Source organism: Rhea pennata, chromosome 9 (assembly GCF_028389875.1).
Source record: "Rhea pennata isolate bPtePen1 chromosome 9, bPtePen1.pri, whole genome shotgun sequence".
Taxonomy (NCBI): Eukaryota; Metazoa; Chordata; class Aves; order Rheiformes; family Rheidae; genus Rhea; species Rhea pennata.
The window spans coordinates 15,408,898-15,423,382 of NC_084671.1; the positions used below are offsets into that span (position 1 = coordinate 15,408,898).

A 14,485-nucleotide genomic window follows, 5' to 3' on the forward strand; every position below is an offset into this window, starting at 1 on the left:
CGCTTGCGCGGAGGTGGGGCTGGCGTGGCCGGCCCGCGGGCACCCAGGCCCGGGCTCAGGAGCGGCGCCCCGGGGGCCGCGCTCCTCCGGTAACGCGGTACCCTGCGTTCCGGGAAGGCGGTGAAGCTCTATCTCGCGGTACGTAGCCGCGCGTCTGCCACCTAACAGCGCTTCTAGATACACCTGCAGTGCTGTGCTGCAAATTTCAAGCAGAGATTTGTGCAGAAAGCAGGTAACCTGAAGAACTGACCGGTCTGGTTCACGCTCCCTTTCAGTTACCGAGAGATTCTTGTGAACAACATAGTAGCTGATCTGCAATTCCAGTGATTACCCTTCTGTTACTGTTTCTGGTTACCATAGTAAGCGCTGCCTGGAACTGTTTGACTTCCCCACCCCCCCCTTGATGCTCCATAAAGATTAATGGTGTACTCCCAAAACTTTCAGGGCTGACATCCGTCTCAAAAGTTTAGAGACTGCTCTGCATCATGATTCCTCTCATCTCATCTCAACTGTATCCCTAATATACACGATCAGTCACTGAATAAAATATATTATGTATGTTGTTTTTTTCTTTTTTCCTTCCTCTCTCTCTCTCCATAGGAGATATTTTAAACCTACAGGTCTATTATCCTTGGGAGTTCCTTTCCAGCTCTCCTTGCAGAACAGTTGTTTTCCCATTAATGACATCTGGAGTTACCTACTGGGTGATCAAGTGTTTGCAGCAGCTGGATGTATGGTCAAGTTGCATCAACAGCTACACCCTTCTTGTATCACCTCGCCTTCTCTTTACAATCTTTTCTTTCATACTTGACTATAGTGTATATCGAATAGCTCCTTTCTGGGAAGCAGATCCATGGAAAGCACTGGTACTTCTTGCTGGATCACATGTCACGCTGGTGTTTTATACAAGAACATTTACCAATACACTTGAAGGACTATTGTTTGCTCTTCTGATGGTATTGGTTTCCTCAAGAAGATCTGATGGCAACTTAGCAAAGCCTACAAGTAGCCATCTTATAGGAATTACAACAGTTGCTGGGTTTTTCAACAGGCCAACTTTCCTGGCATTTGCTCTAATGCCACTGCTTTATTGGGTGAGTTTAAATATTCACTCTCAAAACAGCATTAAAACTGTCATAAACCACTTTTTGAAGCTTGTCCCATGTGCATGCTTTACTGCTATTTCTTTTATAACGGCTGACACTTTGTATTTTACCTCCACGGGATTAGACAGCCTCTTCAGCGTTAAAAAGAACAGCCTATTTGATATAATAGCTCAATTAAATCAGAAAATAATAGTAACCCCTTTAAATTTTCTCCACTATAATCTTAATCCTCATAATCTTGCACAGCATGGAAGTCACCCACGAGTTACACATTTTATGGTCAATGGGATAATGCTCTTTGGGATCCTACATATTCTAGCCATCAGTGCTAGTTTTAAGATGTTAAAGAAATATATCTATATATTACCACAGATCAAGTCGTATTATCAGGGATCATCCAGGATATTAACACATTCTGAGGGCAACCCAATATTACTGTTGTTTTACTTTGTTCCTTTGGCATTTCTCTCCCTCTTCAGCCACCAAGAACCTCGGTTTCTCATTCCTCTCATCTTACCATTAGTCCTGTTCAGCACTTCACAGAATAGAGCTATGAAGTGGAAACCTGTCATTATTATTTTCAATGTTCTTGGGGCTTTGTTGTTTGGATGCTTACACCAGGGAGGACTGATACCATGCTTGTTTCACTTGGAACAACTCATGCATTCTCCAGAGTCCTCAAACCATTCAGGACGCTACATTCTACTCTTTGCTCACACCTACATGCCTCCTAGGTCTCTGCTCAATATCAAGAAAAGAGACACACATATCGAAGTAATTGATATGGCTGGATCTGAAGAAGAAACGCTCTGCCAAACAGTAGGACAGCAAACAAACAATTTTACCTGCAATGACTGTCATTTTTTTGTTATAATCCCTGGTACGGTCAGAGCCACAATTGCAAAATGTGGTGTCTCATTCAAGAATGAGACTTTAATATTTCCACACTTATCAATGGAAGATCCACCACAAATATCCTTTCTATTTAGTGAAAATTGGAGAAGTCAGTTAGGACTATACATCCTCCAACTAGGCAAAGATCAACGGAGTCTTTAGACTTTAGGAGAACTATGTTTTAGTTTTTCAATTCACTTTGGCTCTGCCCGAAAGTGCTGCAAGACCTCTCTCTTGACGAATTCACATTCCGCACAGATAGTGTCATTGTGAGCTCCCCTTATTCTCTTTATTCCTTTTCTTCTTGTTCCTATATTCACCAGTGTAGTCAGTTCTCGGTAGAACTTGCTTAAAATTTGAGGGCCATTCAGTTCTTGTGAAGTCTTATGAACTTGTGTAACTTTCCTAATGAAAGAAGTCAGAACTCACCAAAACTTCGATTCAAGCTTAGTTCTCTTCACGCAACTGTATTTTTGAATTTCTTATAATCTTTGCTAGAAGGCTTGTAGGTTATGTTTCTGCTGCTGTTATTAATTTGCATTTACTCGGCTGCTAGGGAGAGGGCACTGGACTAGATAGAAGTTGCTCTGACCCAAAACGGTTGTAGTTTTAGGCTCTTAAAAATTCAGAGCCTCCTCTCAGTCATTAGACCAGACTGCAGTCGTAATATAGGTACCAGTATTGTAATAATGTCTGATGAGGTGCCTAGATGACCTTCTCTTGAAAAATCCTTGGTGTTAATCTCATAGAATCTGATTTTGAACACAGAAGAGACTTCAGCATAGGCACTTGCGATAAATCCTAAAATCCGAGTTCAGTTTTGCCTGACGAGTGTTTCTTGCAACAGTTCCATTCTTGTGGGCATATGTATTACACACTGCAAGTTTAGAATGCTGTCTCATAGTATTAAGCATTTTGCTTAGCTGCTGCAAATGGAGCAGTCCTTCCATTTCACACTCCACTGTGCTCTCTGCTTTCATTGCTTTTCATGGCTCTATCACCAGCAGTGGTGTACGTGTGGCCTTGCAGTAAGCTGGTTTAAAGAGCTAAGCAAACAGAAAACTTAGGGGGATTTGATCTTTTTGTTTGTTTTTGACTACAAAAATCAGAATGGTTGAGGTTGGAAGGGATCTTTGGAGATCATCTAGTCCAACTCCCCTGCTCAAGTAGGGTGACCTAGAACAGGTTGCCCACAACGATGTCCAGATGACTTTTCAGTATCTCCAAGGGTGGAGATGCCACAGCTTCTCTGGACAACCTGTTCCACTGCTCAGTCACGCTCACATTAAAAAAGTTTTTCCTCAGATTCAGATGGAATTTCCTGGGTTTCAGTTTGTGCCTATTGCCTCTCTTTCTGTCACCGGGTGTGGGCCATCTTCTTTATACCCTCCCTTCATATACTTATAAATAGCAGTAGCATCCCTCCCTGAGCCTTTTCTCTCCCCAGGCTAAATGATCTCAGCTCTCTCAGCCTTCCCTCATATGACAGAGGCTCCAGTCCCTTAATCATCTTAGTTGCCCTTTGCTGGACTCACTCCAGTAAGTCCATGTCTCTGTTGTACTGGGGAGCCTAGGACAGGACACTACTCTATGTGTGTCTCACTAGAGCTGAGTAGAGGTGAAGAATCACCTCCCTCAACGTGTTGGCAATGCTCTTCCTGATTCAGCCCAGGATACCATTGGCCTTCTTGGCCACAAGGGCACATTGCTGGCTCATAGTCAACTTCTTGTCCACCAGCATCACAGGTTCTTCTCTGCAAAGTTACCTTCCAGCATGTGAGCCCCCATCCTGTAATTCTACATGGGGTTATTCCTCCCTAGGTGCAGGACTTTGCATTTCCCTTTGTTGAACTTCATGAGGTTCCTGTCTGCCTGTTTCTCCAGCCTCTCAAGACCCTAGATGAATCTCTGAACTGGCATACTGGGGTGTCAGACAAGCACCAGTCATATTGCAGGCAGAGTGCAATCAAGGGGATTTGATTGCTTCCCCTTCAGTAACAGCTCATCATTAAATCAACCTAGTTAGAATGACAAATCACATCCTGGCTCTATTAGAGAGTCTGAATTTAAGCTGAGATACAAAAAATCCCTGAGTTATAGTTCAGCAGACTGTATCTGCTAAAGAGTATATCATAATCTAACAATCTGTGTTCAGTTTTTGCCTTCATGAACTTCTGGATTCAAAAAATTCCTGACATGGAGAGATGTTACAGAATCACGTATTAATTCACTATGTGCACTGTAGGCCAAATCTCTCCTTATCAAGACAGAGATACAGATTCTTTCTGTTCATAATGTCAGTAATGCTTTTTTTTGCAGTTCTTCATGCACACAACTGTGATATTTTACAAGCCATTTTTTCAGCAGAGCCAAGAACACGGTTTGATGCCAGGTTCTAAAAACAAGCCAGGAAAAGTCCTTGTGTGAAGGATTTGCCTGTATCTTCCAAATCAGACATATGCTCTAGGCTTTTAAGGAACATAGCTGTTGCTGTCTTGTAAAGCATTTTGTGTTTGAAGTCTCCTCTGCATTTCCACCCCAAATCCTTGACCTCTCAGTATTGAAAGGCCTGCAAGGTACAAGCAGGTGTTTTTTTGGAGGGAGTAGGGGAAGGAGGGTTACACGTATGTTTGTACTGATGATTTACACAGTAGTGGAAGTTATGAAAACATCATGATACTTACCAAGTGCATTACTTTCCTTTTCTGTGTTCTTCTATGTTGAAACAAGTCTGGTGTCACAGTCAGTATTCCATGTCCTCTTTACTGTTTTCAGCTGTACTTAAACAGCTTTAAAATCTGAAAATTGTTTTCATAAACTTCCTGATCTCTGGCAGTATTAGTGGAGTAGATTTTGAAACTTCAGAAATGCAGTGGAACATTATTCCTATAGCATGACGGCTTCTACACCATTGCACAGGAAATCTGTGATAGATCCAAGAAGAAAACATGGACTTCAAATGCTAACTCAGACCTAAAATACACAGCTTTTGACTCACCAGATAAGTCTTTACAGCTCATACCATATATCCATTTTTTCATTCCATGTACACTCAAGTCTTTGTTGGTGGGAATTTTACTTTTACAAGGAGTTCTGGAGACTGTCTATCTAATTAGTGATGTGCTTTTCACCTTATGTGATACAAAGAATGGAAACCACCCTCCTCAGTTATCTTAGCATCTAGCCCTCTAGGCTAAAAAGTGAAACATCCTAAGAGAAGATGCTAAAGTTTTAGTCTCATGTATGTTGTTGGCTACAGTAACTTAATTAATTAAACCAGCCCACTACATCATACAAGATGAATGCATCTTTTTCCATATTTATAGCCAGGATGGCTGTTTGGCTTTTTTCCCCCTCCCAAAAGCAAATCTGGGGGCCTATTTTGCCACTAAAGTATCTTTGCAAACCTCTCTTGCTGCCTTTAGGATAGCTACTAAGTCTCTGATGTTTTTTACTTACCTGTCAAATGGACTATTATCCTATTCACCATCAGCAATATCATCATCAAAGTTCTTAGAGCTCTTTTTGTATGAAAGTTGCAACATAAATGTAAAATATTACCGTTGTATAGACAGCAACTCTTAAGGGAACGCCAGTGAGAAATTTTGGGTTTATTTAAAGTTCTTTTATCATGCACTTTAAATTGTCAGTCTTGCCAGTATTCTGAATGATGTGTAAGTGTACCTTCTGCCTGTTACCGAGTATTGTGGAAAATGTAAACCGATATTGAAATGAAAATCCATCATGTCGGAAAGCAGCATGCTTCACATTTCCGTGCTTGGACCGGGAAAGTAGCAGCGAGTGCATGGCTGTGAAAGAAGCAGCACAAATCCGCATCTGGCAACGCGCGTTACACAGGGAGGCGTGCAGCAGGGCTCCTCCGCCGCTCGTGCCGCCGCCGGCGCTCGCCGTGGCGTCAGGCGCCGTCCCCGTCCCCAAGTCGCCGTTATCCTCCCGGCGCGGTCGCGGCGCGTCGGCTTCGCCGGCCGCTGCGTTGCCGCTCGGAGCAAAGTTCGCCGCCGCCGCGGCCTCAGGGCGCGGCCCCGGGGCGGCCGCCGCGGCCCGGCCCGCGCCTGGGGGGCCGCGGCCAGCCCCGCTCGCGGGCGCCTTCCTCCAGCTCCCGGCGGAAGGTGTCGCGCAGGCGGGCCAGGCGGCGGCCCAGGCCCTCCCTGCCCAGGAGGTCCCGCGCCGCGCGGCGGCCGCCGAGCTGGGCGCGGGTGAGGGCGGCGGCGGTGAGGCGGGCAGCGGCGCGCACGGGCCGCGACTCGGAGAGCTTCTCCACGAGGCGCGCGTCGTTCAGCAGCGCCCACAGCACCCGCCGCAGCACCATCCTCGCGCCGCGCCGCGCCGCCCAGCTCTCGCGAGAGCCGCGTCGCGCCCCGCCCCGCGCCGCCCAGCTCTCGCGAGAGCCGCGTCCCGCCCCGCCCCGCGCCGCCCAGCTCTCGCGAAATCGCGTCCCGCCCCGCCCAGCTCTCGCGAGAGCCGCGTGTGCCGCACTGCACCACCCGTCTCTCGCGAGAGCCTCGCGCGCTGCCCGCCGCTATTGGCTGCTCTGTGGGCGCCGCGCGCGCTGCCGGCGGGCGCCGCTGAGGGCGAGGGAGAGGAGCGGGCGGAGGAGAGGAGGAGGAGGAGGAAGATGTGCTCGGGGGGGACGCTGAGCATTCTCCGTAGCGACTCGTACGCGGACCTCAGCCAGTACCGGGACCAGCACTTCCGGGTGAGCGGGGCGGCGGGGGGCGGCGGGGGCCGGCGGGCCGCGCGGGTGGCGTGGCCGGAGCCGTGGCCGGAGCCGTTCGGTTGGGGTCGCCGCGCAGGGCACGCGGTACGAGCAGGAGCGGCTGCTGCGGAAGAGCTGCACGCTGTACGTGGGGAACCTCTCCTTCTACACCACGGAGGAGCAGATCCACGAGCTCTTCGGCAAGAGCGGCGACGTGAAGAAGATCATCATGGGGCTGGACAAAGTGAAGAAAACCGCCTGCGGCTTCTGCTTCGTGGAGTATCCTTGCGCGGGCCCGGCGGCAGGGCCCCGGGGCCGCCGCGGTGTGGGTGAAGGGAAGTGCGGGCTCGGAGTCGGGGGAGCGTCCTCCGAGGGTGAAATTGCTCGGTCACTAAAAGGCCTGTGGGAACCCTGGGAGGGAGAGGGCAAGCATATGCTACCAAGCAGAGAGGCTTCTTCTAGTAGGCTGCTTTCACTGTGATGCTTTAAACGAGGCGTTTTTCTAGACAGTTGATCGCCACAATGTAATTGTATTTTAAGCGCCTGAGTGAACAATTCTTTCTTTACATGGATGCGCCCGTGTAAGTTTTCTGGTAGTACTTATGCAAATCTGTGAAGTATTGACTTCGTAACATATAAGCATCTTTGGAAGTCACTTTACCGTTATTTCAGTGAGCTTAGTTACTGGGATGGCGAAAGTTGGCCCCAGGTCTAGAGCACTTACAGGGCTTTCCATTCCTTCTTTGATAATAGTTCTTCATGCTATTAAAGATAAGCATGATGCAAGAAATTGATTTAAGATATTCTAATGTATTTCTAATATATTTGGATGTCTGAAAATTATTCAGTTTCACTGGCAGTTTTCTCAATCACTGTATCTTCATAAAAGTAACTGCTTTTAGAAGTAGGTGCACAAGAATTGGATTCAAGCGATTACTAGTTTTTGGAGTCCATTAGAGACAAGTATTCTTTTCATATATTAAAATTAGCAGCCCAGTTCTTTTCATTAACATATTTCTAAGGTACTATGCAAGAGGAGATGCTGAAAACGCAATGCGATACATCAATGGAACCAGACTTGATGACAGGATCATAAGGACAGACTGGGATGCAGGATTTAAGGAGGGTAGACAATATGGTCGTGGAAGATCAGGGGGCCAGGTAGGTTGTTGAACAGCCTAGTTCTTAAGACACTGGTGACTTTGACAAAATCCTTGCTTTTGTATGAACAAACTCAAAACAGCTTAGGAGCTGGCAACTTAAGAATTATCGCTAAAGATAGCAGTATAAATTAATTCTAAGAGATCTCATCAATGATAATATCATCCACTAAGAATAAGAGCTAATCTTACTTTTCCTTCTCTCGTTCTTTCCTCGTGTTCAAACTACTTTTGGAAACTTGTTTGCTGCTCGGGGAGATAATGCTTGTAAATAACCTCAGGAAACAGAAGGCTAACACTTAACTTGCCTCGAGTTAAGCAGATAGCAATTGCTTTCTCCGCTGTAGCGTGGGGCTTTCTACACTGTATTGCATGTCTTGGTTAAAGAATCTCTCTGGGTTCTATTAAAACACAAGTTAGCTTTGTATTGTATTTTGGGATTCTGCGTGATGCATTTCACCTTCTGTTTTGTCAGTGGGCTGCTTGTGGCCACTTACATATTGTGGATGTATTATGATGTGCTCTGCTGGTGTAATAGTCCTTATGAAATTGTTTTTCTTGATGTCTTTACTGGCCTTTTCTGTTTTTTTCCCCCTTTGTAAGGTCAGAGATGAATATCGGCAAGACTATGATGCGGGAAGAGGCGGCTATGGCAAAACTGTTCAATGCCAGTGAATGACTCATCAGCCTCACAGGAGAACTAAAGCTGCACTGTAAATGTCATGAGCCATAAAATAGGTCTGTTGCACACAAATTTAAGTAACTAGAAATTCACAGAAACTACTATCAGTATTGCTGTGGTCACTTAGTGTGTTCAATATCTCTTCCATTTTAAAGTCTAGTTACAATACCAGGATCCAAAGTATTGGAGAGTGCATTAATACAGAGGACTTGGAAGCAGGGTTTTCAGCACTGGTATGCGCAAGGCTTTGGTCTCTTAACTGCTGCTGTAGCTCTTCAGAATAGAACCAAGACTTAACACTATGGTGCTTTCTTCCGCTGGCAAAAACTTGATTATTCTTTCACTGGATTTTGTTTACATTAGTGTCACAGGGTAGAGAGGAGGGTTTGTGTATGTTTCAGAGATGAAAGGAAAAGGCAAGGAGCCTGAAGGGGATGGGAGAGCAATTTCTAGAGAAGACTTAAAGTTGCAGATTTTCTTGAGGTTACTGGATTAGAGCAGCCATGTAAACTGTTGCAGCTCCTTTGTGGAGCTAGTGCATATACATGAAGTTCACAACAAAACAGTTACAGAACAAATTGAGTTTAGGAACAATAAAGGAAGAAACAACCATAGCAGAAAACAGACCCCTCAATGTCTTCTACAAAGTAAAATGGGATTGCATGACATTTGTTTATCCATTTGACTTTGTGAAATACAGAGAACAAGAAGTTTAAAATTTATATTACCTGTTATTTGCTCTGTTTAGGTAGTACTAGTTTTCTTCTTTCTGGTAGCTCTCTATAGCTCTGATATTTGAGGAACGGTATCTTCTGTGCACCTACAAAGGTGGCATAGAGCCAATTTCTACAGTTACCCCTGAAAATGGGATATTTGAGGAACAGTGTATATAAAACAGAGGGAAGGGTTATTCTCAAAATAGACTTTTCCCATTGAAGGAAACCTGATTGCGGATAAAGGTAAAAATTAAAAAAAAACCTGACTTTTGAGAGCCTTACTTTCTATTGAGCATGTGGTGAGAATGATAAAATAATTGCAGGACTTTGTAATTTTTTTCCTCTGGATCGTGTTAACAGTCAGTTCTTGTGATGGGATTCTGTTGTACTGTAGAAATAAGAAAAATAATCTGTACTCATAACATCTGTGAAATTGGTATGCTGAAATGATAGAGTTGGAATGAAGCTACTATAGGTTTTTTTGGGTTTGGGTATGTTTTTTTTAGGGAATTCTGAGTTCTTTGGGAACTACAATTCATTAAGTTTTTCCAAATATGTTATTGTCTGTTGAGTTTTTAAAAACCTCTAAAATATCAAGTACATAAAACTTGATCTTTCCTCACTGAGGATATTGTTGTAAATCTTGATGTGCTTCTTACATACAGTTTGTCATGTAAGGTTGGATATGCCATAAGATAAAATGTTTGCAACAAGACTGTTACTTAGTGAATTTTTTTTGTGTTTTCTGGCACAAAGATGCAGAGTAGAACCAGATCTTCAGGATCACTTGATACTGGTTTGCAGACAAGACTTTTAGTGAAATTATTTTTTTTTCTACATAGTGCATTTGATGACGAGTTTACAGCCTGTAATCTACTCTAGGAAACTTGTGAAGTTTATTTTTCACTGTATTGGATTTTATATACAAACTTACCTGTTCTCAAAACTCTAAGTCACTTTCAAATAAAGTTGCAACAGTAAAATGGATTGGTTTTGTTTTTATTTTTTTAACAGAATTAATGAGAGAAATGAGCCATATTCAACTCTTGACTGAGTCCCTTATTCTGGGGCCTTTTAAGATGGAGAGAGTAAATACTCCTTCACTTTGACCAGATTTTCAGTCTTGTTCAGTTCTCAACCGAATGCTGAAAGGTGTTTGCATATTGCTTTTTCTTCTGTTACTTTTGGATTACAGAACAGAAATTAAATTAGTTACTAGTATTCAAGTGCATATGGAAGTCCTTGGTTTATGGCAAGTAGTTTTCAACATGTGCTTTGTTATTAAAAATGAGATTTAAAGTTATTTTTCATTATAAGTGCTGCAAGACAGTCATTCTCAAATTAAATGATGTCTTGCCAGTAATAGAATTGATAATAAGGTTTTTCCCTTAAAAACTGCCCCACAGGTCATTGGTTTGTTGCTGTTTACACACAGCATACTTGGCAAAGACAAGCTAACTGTCATTAGAACTGATACTAACAGTAAGCAAATTCTGTTTATATGTACATCCCTAGAACTGTAGAAATTAGGCAACTTGTGTCATGCTCTCATGAGATCAAGTCATGGAACTAGTTTAAAAATAATAAAAAAATGAACCTTTCTCCTGAGTGATTAACGAAGCACTAGAGACAGTGCAAAAGAGCAATGTTACCTTTGTGAGATGACCTCCTTATAAAGCATGTAACCTTTTTGTGACCACCTGCTTTATTCGACAACGGCTGATATACATCAGTTCAGTTCTAGGTGATGCTTTCTTTAAATAAGCATTATTAAGCATTAAATGCAGTGACTAGCAATGTGAGGTTAAGTCCCTTGAGCAAATGCTCCCATCAGTTAGTATTGTAACAATAAGCTCTATATAAATTGTGCAGACTAACAAACTAGACACTGTGGTAAGTCTTGAAAGAAACTTCTGTAGGCATCAAAAAGCCACATTCCCCTTCACATTTATTTTTCTTGTAAGGGTAAATGAGACAGATTAACCAGAGAGGGGAAGTTCCTGGAGATTGCTCCAGCGGAGTGGCTACTGGTATGTTATTATATAATTAAAGATCCCTGTTAGAGATATTCAGTAATTGATAGCAGAAAATTCAGACAGTATGCTTGAAAATTGAGATGGTATGCTTGACAAGCAACTTCTGAACCTGCGAAGCTTTTGACATCTCTTAGCATATAGCATGGATGTTCTATGTAGTATATAAGCCTATATAGAAAAATGTATAAATTGTGTTCCATGAAGTCGGTTTGAATAGCATAATGGCCTATTCATTCAGAAACCTATCCCTGGGAGACCTGTATTGAGCGCATATTGTATATGTGCAGTGGCTGTTTCTGTACCAGTGCTGAAGGTGATATGACTATGTGGTGCTGTATTTCAGAGGAACTACATCCAGAAAAGGTAAATGCTCTGAGGTTTCCTTCCTCCTTAATCTCTGTGTATCATCTGATACCCAAATGACAGCTGGTCTGTGCAAACTGGAATGCAAAGAAGAGGAACAGATAGGACTGGGTAAGTACCTCTCTTACAGAAGCCAGTTGTTGGATGGATTGAGGTTTCTTTGTGTTTACCTCTGACTTACCTCCACCCTCTTATAACTGTGCAATTTCTGCACCTTCTTGGAAGGGTGTAGAAAGAATGAAAAAAACAGCTGTTATTGTAAATCTCTTCAAATGTATGAGGATTTTGGTAAATCAAGGTGTGTGGATTTTAGCAAATGTTTTTGTTAGACTAGCTGGTATAGCTAGAAAGGAAACTTTATAGTGTGTAAGTGTTTCTCCAGATTTGAAATAGTAGTAAGACATTAAGTGCAAATACGGACTGAAGACAATTGTTGGGAGCTTACTAGCTACACTTGAGACAACAAGGCAAGCAGTGGAGACGGAGAGAAGTGGAGACAGCAAGCACATAAGCCTTGGTAGATGATAAAGCCCTAGAGATGCACTTATGGGCAGGAGCAAGGGAGTTAAAGCTTGTGAAGCAGAGACAGAACTCCAACTCACTCACAGTGGCGTGAGTCTGGGGTTCTGGAGGTTGGTTATGGTGGAGGAAAGGGTAGTTCAAAGGAGAGAGTGACTGTGGGTTTGCTGTTACTGAATGCTGCTATGCTCAGGCAACAGCTCCTGAGGCCCTGCAGGTTAAGCTGAGGGCAGGGGCTGCCTGATGCCTTATGTTGGGGGGTGCCATGAGATGGGGACTTGCCACCATCACTGAGTGCACTGCCTGTGTGGGACAACAGAGCTGATAGGACACTGCCCCGAGTGGTTGGGCACTGCGCTGTGACCTGAGGATCACCACCCCTCTTCCCTTGCCCCGTGTTGAGCTAGGAGCGGTGGGCACGTGGCTTCCTGGGAAGACTGTAGTGCTCACTAACATTGTCCCCCTGTTGTCTGAAGGGGGACAAGTTCAGCAGCTCGGCCAATGAGGTTGTGCCACTGTGACACTTGATTGTATATGTTTCAGGAAAGCTTAGTTTGCAGTGAGCAATTGCTTCTGGTTTGGCACTTCTGACTGAGGGCCTTAGATAGAAGAAGAGATACGGAATTTAGCTATTAAGTCACTAGTTGGCTCTTTTGTTAATTACAGCTTTTTTTCTATTCAAGTCACTGTTCTCCATAAAAGTGATTTCTCCAGGAATGTGTCTCAGATAAGAGTCTGGGGAACTCCTTGCCTTTCTCCTCTCTATGAACAAAACTTGGAGGATCTAGACGAGGATAGGGGCTGGTCAGAGTAGCTTTCATTATGTTTGTCCATGTTATGTTTGCATCATAGCTTTTTTGCTGCAGCATATGTTTGGGATACTGTCAAGGATCTTGACTTCCCAGACTCAGTCCTGGATTGTGATGGATCTTTTGGGGCTCAGCAGAGACTCTGCTGAGGAGTAGGAAATAAAATCTGCTGTTTTGATATTTCTGTGCTTACATGCAACATAAATCTCAGCATAAATTAGTCTAATTGAGTCCGCTTGTAATAGTTTCTGGACAATTAAAGTTTTCCCTCCTGCACCCACCTTCCCCTGCAGCACCAGTTTAAGGAGGAGGTACTGATTTCCTAGTTGGAATAGGAGCAGGACTTTTAATTTAGAGATGTATGTGGGTATAAAATACATCTTTTGTCTTTTTGAAAATCTAACACTCCATTTTTAATTACTTTGAAGCTCCTTGCAAACCTTCTTAGTCTTTGGAAGCAAAAATTCTTCTCTCCAAGGAGAACTTTTCCATTGACTTACATGGAAGAAGCTACAAGAAGAGATGATTTCAGCAGACACAGTTTCATTCCTATCAGTATACATAGGTGTGTTAAGTTTTAAAAGTTTATGCTATCTTAAAGTTGTTGTAGTTCAAACTGCAAGTAAGCTACGTAGTGAACTGTCAGTTTTCTGACTTTTTTTTATTAGTCCAAAATAATGGTCCAGTTGTTTTGATGAACAATACTTCTACTTTAAGTAGAAAAAAGTTGCTAGTTTATTCACTGCAATTTGATTCCAACCTGGTGCTTTTTGTGTGTTCGATTCTCTGTTATCGCTGTGTTGCAAGATCGCGAGAGCTTTGGGTTTTGTTTCTTTTTTTGTGTGTGCATGTGGAAACAGAGCAGAAATCCTGTTAGCTTGTCACACTGCCACAAGATGTCATGAGAAGCCGTGTCTCACTCCAAGGTGAATGTGATCTGTGAATCTTTGGCAATCAGCTAAGCCAAGTGGTTAATCTGGAAAGACGTTCTGAAAGCATGTTATTCCACCATATAGCTAACGCAATGCCTCAATTTCTTGAAGAAATTCCATTTTGTATTAAGATTCTTTTGAGAATGCAAGTGTCTGATTTAAATCTTCTAACATACCCTAAAGAGAAGTGCGTAAAACAGCTTTGAGGTTGCTTTGATGTAGCTTGTTTCGTAATACTAAGCTCTGTAAAATCAAAAAGTTGTGTGTGTAGTAATCATGATTTTATATACTAAAAGGATGGGGAGGGGTAGTAGCGTTTTTTTCCTCCCCCTCTGATTTATTCCAGAAAGAAGATAAATGTTTTTCCAGGACCTAGAAGGAGCTTTGGTACATTAAATCCAGGAGTGTCCCAAAGGCTCTTTACCTTCACTTTACCTTCTTTTAAACTGCACTTTTAAACTTCCAGCTGAAATCCATCTTGGAAGCATATATATTATGTTGAAAACTGCTTTCAAGCAGCAATCTTTCCTCCCTGCAGTATTCCATCCTTC

The 14,485-nt window shown here is 43.2% G+C and overlaps 2 protein-coding genes and 1 long non-coding RNA gene across 8 annotated transcripts in view; 2 read left to right on the top strand and 1 right to left on the bottom strand.

The window, feature by feature from the left end:
- The window catches only part of PIGZ (phosphatidylinositol glycan anchor biosynthesis class Z), a 2,978-nt gene extending 269 nt beyond the window's left edge, over nt 1–2,709 (top strand). The window contains exons 1-2 of one of the 5 annotated variants that reach the window (XM_062582399.1): nt 59–359; nt 445–2,709. In XM_062582399.1, the coding sequence (XP_062438383.1) occupies nt 558–2,162 (1,605 nt within the window). In that variant the 5' untranslated portion in view covers nt 59–359; nt 445–557 and the 3' untranslated portion in view covers nt 2,163–2,709. Of the gene's footprint in view, nt 1–58 lie in introns of those variants that run through there. The other 4 variants (XM_062582396.1, XM_062582400.1, XM_062582401.1 and 1 more) reach the window with 4 other exon arrangements.
- LOC134143933 (uncharacterized) overlaps nt 1–6,054 on the bottom strand; it is a 7,463-nt gene extending 1,409 nt beyond the window's left edge. Inside the window, exons 1-2 of the long non-coding RNA XR_009959243.1 lie at nt 5,460–6,054; nt 4,685–4,924 (exon numbers count right to left, since the gene is read on the bottom strand). This is a non-coding gene — a long non-coding RNA (uncharacterized LOC134143933). The remainder of the gene's footprint in view (nt 1–4,684; nt 4,925–5,459) is intronic.
- A 488-nt stretch (nt 6,055–6,542) lies between these two features.
- Nucleotides 6,543–10,258, top strand: NCBP2 (nuclear cap binding protein subunit 2). 2 transcript variants are annotated; one of them, XM_062582559.1, is made up of 4 exons: nt 6,543–6,717; nt 6,815–6,996; nt 7,740–7,878; nt 8,481–10,258. In XM_062582559.1, the coding sequence occupies exons 1-4, from the start codon at nt 6,637–6,639 to the stop codon at nt 8,550–8,552; spliced, it is 474 nt and encodes a 157-aa protein (XP_062438543.1). In that variant the 5' UTR covers nt 6,543–6,636; the 3' UTR covers nt 8,553–10,258. The 2 variants fall into 2 exon arrangements, with proteins under 2 accessions (XP_062438543.1, XP_062438544.1); XM_062582560.1 differs by having other exon boundaries at nt 6,553–6,717; nt 6,902–6,996.
- Nucleotides 10,259–14,485: the final 4,227 nt, after the last annotated feature.

Excerpts from the sequence above, each read along its gene's own strand:
- NCBP2 (XM_062582559.1), top strand. The coding sequence starts at position 6,637 with ATGTGCTCGGGGGGGACGCTGAGCATTCTCCGTAGCGACTCGTACGCG. Across the intron at positions 6,718-6,814 it reads ACCGGGACCAGCACTTCCGG|GGCACGCGGTACGAGCAGGA; the intron begins GTGAGCGGGGCG and ends GTCGCCGCGCAG. Across the intron at positions 7,879-8,480 it reads GTGGAAGATCAGGGGGCCAG|GTCAGAGATGAATATCGGCA; the intron begins GTAGGTTGTTGA and ends CCCCTTTGTAAG.